General features: G+C 43.4%; 1 protein-coding gene across 2 annotated transcripts in view; it reads right to left on the reverse strand.

The window, feature by feature from the left end:
- LOC110162786 (DENN/MADD domain containing 1B) overlaps window positions 1-10,000 on the reverse strand; it is a 378,748-nt gene that overhangs the window by 28,285 nt on the left and 340,463 nt on the right. For both annotated transcript variants that reach the window (XM_055165337.1, XM_020927684.2), the window contains one exon: window positions 7,084-7,173. In XM_055165337.1, coding sequence (XP_055021312.1) covers window positions 7,084-7,173 — 90 coding nt within the window. The remainder of the gene's footprint in view (window positions 1-7,083; window positions 7,174-10,000) is intronic.

Below are 10,000 nucleotides of genomic sequence, written 5' to 3' on the forward strand. Positions count from 1 at the left end.
AGTGGGACCAGAGCGAGACCAGAGTGGGACCAGAGAGTGGGAGACCAGACCGACCAGAGCGAGACCAGAGTGGGACCAGAGTGGGACCAAGTGGGACCAGAGCCAGGGACCAGAGTGGGAACCAGACCGAGACCAGAGTGGACCAGACGGGACCAGAGTGGGACCAGAGTGGGACCAGACCGAGACCAGAGTGGGACCAGAGTGGGACCAGAGTGGGACCAGAGTGGGACCAGAGCGAGACCAGAGTGGGACCAGAGCGGGACCAGAGTGGGACCAGAGTGGGACCAGACCGAGACCAGAGTGGGACCAGAGTGGGACCAGAGTGGGAGACCAGAGTGGGACCAGAGTGGGACCAGAGTGGGACCAGAGTGGGACCAGAGCCAGAGGAGGGGACCAGAGTGGGACCAGAGTGGGACCAGAGCGGGACCAGAGAGGAGGACCAGAGTGGGGACCAGAGACCAGAGTGGGACCAGAGTGGGACCAGAGTGGGACCAGAGTGGGACCAGAGAGGACTTCGAGCTTTGATTTCGAGCCTCCGTGGGGTCCAAGCCACAGCTTCGAGCTCCGGCCCTGCCATGGCCTCTGAGCCTCCGGTCTGGTCTCGGTCTCAGTCTCAGTCTGGTCTCGGTCTCAGTCCCGGTCTGGTCCCGGACCTGGTTCAGTCCTGGTTCAGTCCGTATGTGGGGCAAAAAGTCCGACGTCGCAGTCTTCATTTAAACACAAAACACACGAAAACTGAAAAAAACAAATAATTATCAGTTTTTTCATTTTGGTTTTGGAGACAAATAATGAAGAAAACAGTTGTTTTTTTGTTTTCTTATTTTTGGTTTTATATTGAAAAACAAATGAACGAATGATACACAGATTCTGAATCAACAGGGTTTGTGCGTTAAACAAATGAAATGAATGAAACAAGACACAAGTCCAGGTGTGTTTGTGAAGAGGAAACAACACTAGAACATGGATCAGAAAATAACATAATAACTGTCATTTTCAGATTTGTTGACCTGGTTTATGGTTCATATCTCTGTAATTACTGGGCCTATCCACATGAAACTAAAACTGACACAAAGTTCAATGTCTCCTCTGTCAAACCAGACCAAGTTACAGGTCAGATCTGTGGAGAGGCGAGCCCACTCACAGTCAGAATGTCTGCTTTTATAGATATTTTTTAGCTCTAATAAAAACCACTTGTAAGGCAGAACTGTTGAATTTTTCTGTGGAACATTTGAAGCAGCACAATGACATCACCATAGAAACAAGCAGGTGACAGACGCCCAACCGAAAAGTTACACAGCGCGCCTTTAAGTTAGCAAAAAATTATAATTCTGTGCAAATCTGTCACGAGTGTAAAAAATGGAGATTGAAGCAAAAAAAGGAGAATGGTTGAGGCCCCGCTCCACATTTGTATGAGTGCGTACACACCTCGGCTTTAAATCATCTTTCTAATTACCACGCTCTGTATACACGCGCTACCTCTCAGCCGTCTCCCACAATGCATCTGTTTGAGTCGGCATTATTGATGAGCGTGTCCCGGGAGTGCTGCAGTTTGCACATTGGATGCCAGATCTGCACAAAAACAAGCGAAAAAGACGCGAGCTCTTCTGGCTTCAGCTGCAGATTCCACAGACAAAGTGCTGAGACGCTGCTGTCCGGCTCCACGCACACAACAACAACACAACAACACAACAACACAACAACGCACAACGCACAACAACAACACAACAACACAACAACACAACAACAACAACACACAACAACAACACAACAACACAACAACGCACAACACACAACAACAACAACAACACAACAACGCACAACACACAACAACAACAAACAACAACACACAACAATGCACAACACACAACAACACAACAACACAACAACACACAACAACAACAACAACAACAACAACGCACAACAACACAACAACAACACAACAACACAACAACACAACAACACACAACAACACAACACAACACAACACACACAACAACAACAACAACACAACAACACACAAACAACAACACAACAACGCACAACAACAACACAACAACACAACAACACACAACGCACAACAACACACAACACAACAACACAACAACGCACAACACACAACACACAACAACAACAACAACACAACAATGCACAACACACAACAACAACAACAAAACACACACAACACACAACAACAACAACAACACAACACACAACAACGCACAACAAACAACAACAACGCAACAAAACAACACACAACACACAACAACAACAACAACACAACAACACAACACAACAACGCACAACACACAACAACAACGCAACAAAACAACACACAACACACAACACAACAACACAACAACACAACAACAACACAACAACACACAACACACAACAACAACACAACAACACAACACAACAACACACAACACACAACAACAACACAACAACACAACACAACAACGCACAATACACAACAACAACAACAACAACAACACAACAACGCACAACACACAACAACAACAACAACAACAATGCACAACACACAACAACAACACAACAACGCACAACAACAACAACACAACAACGCACAACAACAACAACAACGCAACAAAACAACACACAACAACAACACAACAACGCACAACAACAACACAACAAAACAACACACAACACACAACACACAACAACAACGCACAACAACAACAACAATAACGCAACAAAACAACACACAACACCAACAACAACAACGCAACAACGCACAACAACAACACACAACAACACAACAACGCACAACACACAACAACACAACAACAACAACAACGCAACAACAACAACAACAACGCACAACAACAACGCACAACAACAACAACAACAACAACAACAACAACGCAACAACAACACAACAACAACACAACAACAACACAACAACGCAACAACGCACAACAACACACAACAACAACAGTCACTCTCACGCTTTCATTATAGACAAACACACTGACACAAGAGGAGAAGAAGGGGGGGTGAAAAGATGGAGTGATGGACAGAGTAAGAGAGAGGAGAAAAGGAACACAAGGAAGGACGGAGGTAGAGAGGAAGGAGAGAGGGGGAGAAGGAGAGAGGGAGGGAGATAGAGAGGAAGAGAAAGAGGGAAGGAGAGGGAAGGAGGGAAGGAGTGAAGTGGAGAGGAAGAGAAGGACAGGAAGAGATGTAGAGAGGAAGACAATTAGCGGGAGGGAGGTATAGAGGAAAAGAAAGAGTGGGACGGAGGTAGAGAGGAAAAGAAAGAGTGGTAGGGAGGTAGAGAGGGAGAGAAGGAGAGAGGGAGGGAGGTAGAGAAGGAGAGAGGGAGGGAGGCAGAGAAGGAGAGAGGGAGGGAGGTAGAGGAGGAGAGAGGGAGGGAGGCAGAGAAGGAGAGAGGGAGGGAGGTAGAGGAGGAGAGGAGGGATGTAGAGAGGGATAGAAGCAGAGGGAAGGATGTAGAGAGGAAGAGAAGGAGAGAAGGAGGGATGTAGAGAGGAAGAGAAGGAGAGAAGGAGGGATGTAGAGAGGAAGAGAAGGAGAGAAGGAGGGATGTAGAGAGGAAGAGAAGGTGAGGACGGGATGTAGAGAGGAAGAGAATTAGCGGGAGGGAGGTATAGAGGAAAAGAAGGAGAGGGAGGGATGTAGAGAGGAAGAGAAGGAGAGAGGGACGTAGAGAGGAAGAGAAGAAGAGGGAGGTAGAGAGGAAGAGAAGGAGAGAGGGAGGGAAGGAGGTAAGAAGGAAGAGAAGGAGAGGGAGGGAGGGAGGGAGGGAGGGAGAGAGAGTAGGAGAGAGGGGGAGTGGTAGAAAGGGAGAGAAGGAGAGAGAGGGAGAAGGAGGGAGGAGAGAGGGAGTGCAAACAGAAAGAAGAAGAGTGGAGAGAGGCGTGAGGGAGGGAGAGAGGGAATGTGAAAAGGGGGGGAGAGAGGAAGAGAAGGAAGGCAAGCAGAGAGAAAGAGAAGGGGAAAGGGAGGGAGGGAGTGCAAACAGAAAGAAAGAAGGAGAGAGGGAGCACAAACAAAAAGAGAGGGAGGGAAGGAGAGAGAGAGGGAGAAAGGGAATGCAAGGTAGGAGGGAGGTAGAGAAGGAGGGAGAGGGAGGGAGAGAGGGGGAGAGGGGACACAGACAGATGGAGATGGAGTTAGGAAGAGAGGGAGATAGAGAAGGAGAGATGAAGCGAGAAGAGAGAGGGAGGGAAGAAAGAGAAGAAAGAGAAGAGGGATACATGTGTGGAGTAAATGATGGGAGCTGGTCCAGAGTGCTGAGGCTGGCTTCTTGAGCAGGACGTTTGAGGAAGTGTGTGTGTTGAGTGTGTGAAGAGCTGAGTCCTCATGATGTGGACACTTTTGGTTTTGTCAAAGAAAAATGATTTTCTATAGAGATATTTTGATGGATGGACTGAATATGAAGACGAGAGTATAAAATGTCTGTGTGTGTCTGAAGAGACAGTGAGGATTGTCCAGTGCTTGAAGTGTCCAATATTCCACATTTTGTCTCTTTTGTGAGTCCAGCTCTTTGAGACAGACGGAGGGAAATGAGTTTTCTCATTGAGAAAATCTGTATTTTCACATTTTCATATTTATGTTGTATCAGCTTTGTCCATTAACATGAACTGGCCCGATCAAATCAGCCTGAGAGTGTGTGACGTCACACCTCCTGTCACATGTCATACATGTTTGATTTACCCCCCAATGAAGTGTTATGCATTATTATTATTATTATTATTATTATTATTTTTTTTTTTTTCACTACAACCTGTTATTTCAAAATGTGCATGCTGACGTTGTGTCATTTGGCTGTAATAAAAGCTACAGAACCAGAAATACACATAAAAAAAAATAAAAAAAATAATTCACACTCTCATACAACACACAGCACACAACTATAAAGTGTAAAAAAATTTTTGGACATTAAAAAAATGCTTAATTTAGGGCTACAAAAGTGTGAAATATCAAGTGTGTAAGTAAACTCAGAATATCCGTATTGTCTCAAAAAAAAAAAAAAAAGAAAAAAAAAAAAAAGTGCAATGGCCCCATGACTTTCCTGGTGTCAGTCGTGGAAACAGCTGCTGTCACATCACTTCCTGAATTTCCATGGGCTTTATTATATTTGGATTTGGACATTTTGACTGAAATAAATGTTTCTAATAAAAATTGCAAGAGATGCAGTGATAGAGAAATATCTGCACTTAGAGCGACTTTTTCAATTGTTACAAACACAGATGCTCAGAGCATCGACCATTTTGACATCACAACAAAGTGCTAGACGCTGTCAGCTCCTCCTATGGACAGCTGCAGAGTTTTTGTTTTTTCTTACTACACGAGGCTGCTGAAGCCTATGCATATCAGTGATTAAAAAAAATAAAAGAACAGAGCAGTGGCGTGTACTGAGTGTTATGCAATTTTAACTCCCGTGTGGAGTCTTAGGACACTCACACCAGCCCAAACTACAGCCTCTAAAGCAGCAGTCTCCAACATTCTTCCCCCAGTGCACTACCATGACAAAACAAAAATACCACAGAGCTGCTCATTTTAGCAGTTACAAGAAACTGAGTAAATAGTCTTAATAGTCTTAATAGTTTTAATAGTGTTAATAGTGTTAATAGTGTTAATAGTGTTAATAGTGTTAATAGTGTTAATAGTGTTAATAGTGTTAATAGTCTTAGATGGGAACAGTTAGATGCATATACAACAAAACCATTATCCAGTTATTAGTGCAGTTATTAGAGTTAGGCATCAAAATTATACATTTACAAAGATAATTCATCAAATTTTGGTTATTCAGCACAATGTGTATAATTTGTATAAATCTCTTGGCGACCTGCATGGAAGAGAGTGGACTACAGGTTGGAGACTCTTGCTCTGAGGAGATGAACATGTCACAGCTGGAGTGTGATTCAGATGTTGTGTTTGCACTGACACACGTGTGCACTGCCCCTGCCAACTAAACTCATGAGAATTATATATACCGTATTTCCAGAAAACTGAGCGCACCTGAATATATGCCGCATCAACTACATTTGAACAAATTTTAAAATTGTACATATATAGGCTGCACCTGTCTATAAGCCACAGGTGTCCACGTCTTTAAGAACATTTTCAAGTTGGGGCCATCTGCTTTTATTGCCTCTGAAAGTATTTGTCGTCAGTTCGTCACACTGCAGTCACCAAAATCTCACCATCGACTCACTGGTGTCGAGTTCACGTGCAGCAGCTCTGTTTCCTTCTTCCACAGTCACATCAATCACCTTTAACTTAAAAGCTGCATCATCTGCATTTCTTCGTGTGTTTTCCATGAGGAGGGTGTGTGTATGAAGCACAAAATAACTGTTCAAAACAAAAACAAACGAACATGTTCCTTGGCGCATCACCCCCATCTCTCCCCGTACTCTACTGCGCACGTCTCCTGCACAAAGAGTCTCTGTTCTGTCTGGATCATGTCAGTGTCTTGGAGGATTTCAGCAGATTTCAGACTCTCAGGGGGTGGGGACAGGTGTATGGATCAGGTCTGAATAGATGCGCGGCTACTGAAGTTTGAGATGTTCTTTCTCATCATTTACGCACTCACCTGCATTTTCCACATACAGGCCAAACGTATCCCCCTCACTAATGTTCATTTAACATCAGAACTTATTTCATCACACAGTGATAAACTGTTTTAGAGCTGACAACATCGCGAGCTAAAACTATAACTTCATGTGAACCATGTGTCACTGCACAGACAGACGTGTTCTCTGCACTCAGACTATAGACCATTTATATGAATGGACAATGTGCCAAATAAAGAATCTGTCCATATATTAGCGACGTCATTGTATCAGCTGCAGGGTACAAAGACATTTCCGGTTTATAATCCGGAAATGTCAAAAATATGATAGTTTGAGCTTCCTGCTAAATGCATCATTTTGAGGACTTTTATCTACACAAAAGCTTTAATATTTATGTTTATATAATTCATCTTTATGGCAGCGGTCCTAATTTCTCATCATTCTTAAACCCACAGGAGTGTTCTGAAGTGAAAGCCTGTCCCCTCGTGAGTGTGTGTGAACAGGAGCAGCTCTGTACCCGTCTGATCTTGTGCAGTCGTCGTGGAGACAGGCTCTTGGTGCTGGTGGGAGACCCTCCACACACGGTCAGACCCTCGTCCTCCTCCTCCTGCACAAAACACAACATCACATTTAAAAACATTCACATACACATGCCTCTCTCTGATCTGAACAGTCTCTCCCTAAACCCCAGCACCTGCTCCAGTCCTGAGTCAGTGCTAGTGCAGCCTCTGCAGCTCAAGGAGGGAATTCTGGAGGTTGTGATCTTCACATGAGACATGAACATAAACTGAGAATGAGACAAATGCAGGACGTGTCTCTGTCTGCAGGTGAAGACTCTGGAGACACAGGGTCAGATGGGATTGTAGAACTTTTTGAAAGGTGCACAGCGGGACATTCAGGCAAATCTATAACATCATTATGGAGACAATGCTTTTTTTATTATAATTTTTTTTTTAGGTGTTTTTAAGCTATGAAATCCCTTATAATTGACGAAGGGGCCGTCCACACGACAATGTTTTTTTGGTCAAATGGAGAAGTTTGTATTTGTTTTGGCCTTTCATCTACATGGAGCCGGTGTTTTGGGTCAGTGAAAACTGAGTTTTTTTGAGAATGGGTTCCAGAGTGGAGAAATATGAGAACACTGGCATTTCAAACCACAGCTTTTGGAAAGCGATGACGTAGCGACCCCTTCATCGCCTGGGGTCTATGATGCAGCGAAGACTGCAGCCCTCGAACGAGTCTCCACAGACAGCAAGAGTGTTGCCAAAATGGGACAGGTGTAACCTACGGAGCCGCTCCCATCACCCAACAACCGAGACATGCTGCTAGCGCCAATACTAACAACACACACCACAGATTAAGCACACAGATCAATAACAAGACTACGTTTACACTGAAACAAATCCATGTATCACTGTATCAGAAATGATCTGCGTCCAGACACATCGTTTCTGTGTCCACAATCTTCCCTATCCACACAGTTTTGAGCACATTTGTTTATGTTTGACAGAAATGAAACTTAAAACCACATGACTCATTTGCATAAACTGAGCGCTCAAAAACCAGCTTGCTATTGTGCGCTGATACGGTTCAGCTTCTGTCAGACACAGTGGATCATATGGGTTCTTTCTGTGACTTATGTTTAACTTTTGCAAAACAAAACGTCTATATTTCTGCGATACATCTAAAATCAGCTAAATTACCTTAACGTTTAAAAAATGGTGATGAGATTTGAAGTATTAAATATTATTATCATTGTTAACTGCGCCACATACAGGTGTGGCACATGTATTATGTCGTTTTCACTCAATGCTCCGTTGTCGTCTGGACGTGAATATTTACTGATCCAACACGTGTGTGGACGCGATTTTTTTTTCAACCCGCAAAGAAAAAAATCCAGGAGTGCTTTTGTGTGGCCGTAGCCTAAAGAGAGCTATGGTTAATGCCATATTGTGGAACATTCCAGGCAAACCAATAACATACCATAATAATCTCAGGTTTCATAGAACATAACCAAACCAAAGTATATTTCCATGTCTGTTAAATGCTTTTCTCCAAGGAGATGTTATCACTTTATCTGGAATGTTTCACAGTGTGGCATTAAACCTTTCTATTTTCATGGAGACCAAACCAGCTCAAATTACAGGTCAGATCTGTGGAGAGGCGACCCCACTCAGAGTCAGAATGTCTGTTTTTCTAGGTGTTTTTGAGCTATAAAACCACTTGTAACTGAATAAATGTAAAGTAGAACTGTTTAATGTCACACTGCAGAACATTCCAGACAGAGTAATTATATATCCATAGAAACAATCAGGTGACAGACCCCCAACCAAAAAAGTTACACAGTGCACCTTCAAGAACAGTAAGAGCAGGGGCTACACCCAGAACATCTCCTTTCCATTTATTGCTGAATTAGCGGCTGAAGTTCTTGGAGAATTCAAAACAAAGACTCTTGGATTGGCTCATTTGTATTTGGAACTGACACCCTCCATGTTTTGTGTGTATGCTAGCACTAACCTCTCCCCCTCTCTCCCCCCTCTCCTCCGTTCCTCCCTCCCTTCCTCTTGTTCCCAGATCAAACTGCTGTTGCCGTATCAAACGCATCAGGGTTATAGAAACATACATTACTTTGAGCGAACGAGGCGCTGATGAAACATGCACACACAACGAGAGCGGGTCGGGATCGGGGACATGACAGGACGTAGCCAGAGGCCCATCGCTTTAAAATGTACAAGCTCGAACAAAGCAGAGCGCGCCACTCACTGCTCATTAGCAATCAAACCCCAGTGTAAAAGCGCACGCCTGTCTGTTAGTATGAGCCAGAGGAGGAGGGAGGAGGAGGAGGAGGGCGACGTGGAAAAATGAAAAAAAATATATGTACATGTTTGAAATGTTACTCAAATTCAGAATAAGAATCTTTAGTTGAGAAGTTTTAACAGGACAAATTGTGTTTTTTCCCTGCTGTTTAGTATGAAAAGGCTCATTTTACATTATTTTCTGATCTAACTTCTAATCTTTCCTCGTTTCCTCGTCACAAACAGACCTGGAGCTGTTTTGTGTGTTGTTTCATTCACGCATGTTTAACTCAAAAACCCTGCACCTTCAGTAGAGTAGAGTTCTTCTCTTCACTCTGTTCCACCTTGTGATGTCATGTTTTTTTAATTTATATTTGATATTTATTGTGATTCTTACCCAAGTGTGATGAGAGAATTAATTATTTATGGGACAAAACCATTCTGCGCTGGAGCACTGTAACACTGTATTTGTAACTGTGTTTTTATATGTGTTTATTGTGTATATAATGTGGATGAAATGTGAAATGTGGAATCAGCTTCTCAAATCTGCATAACAATTTAACTACGAGTACAAATAAAGTAACCTGACCTGACCTAAATGTCATGTCACACAGGAAAAGCTCCAGTGTGTTTTTAAAC

Source organism: Boleophthalmus pectinirostris, unplaced genomic scaffold (genome assembly GCF_026225935.1).
Source record: "Boleophthalmus pectinirostris isolate CB_2022bp ecotype Guang Dong unplaced genomic scaffold, ASM2622593v1 HiC_scaffold_7, whole genome shotgun sequence".
Classification (NCBI taxonomy): domain Eukaryota; kingdom Metazoa; phylum Chordata; class Actinopteri; order Gobiiformes; family Gobiidae; genus Boleophthalmus; species Boleophthalmus pectinirostris.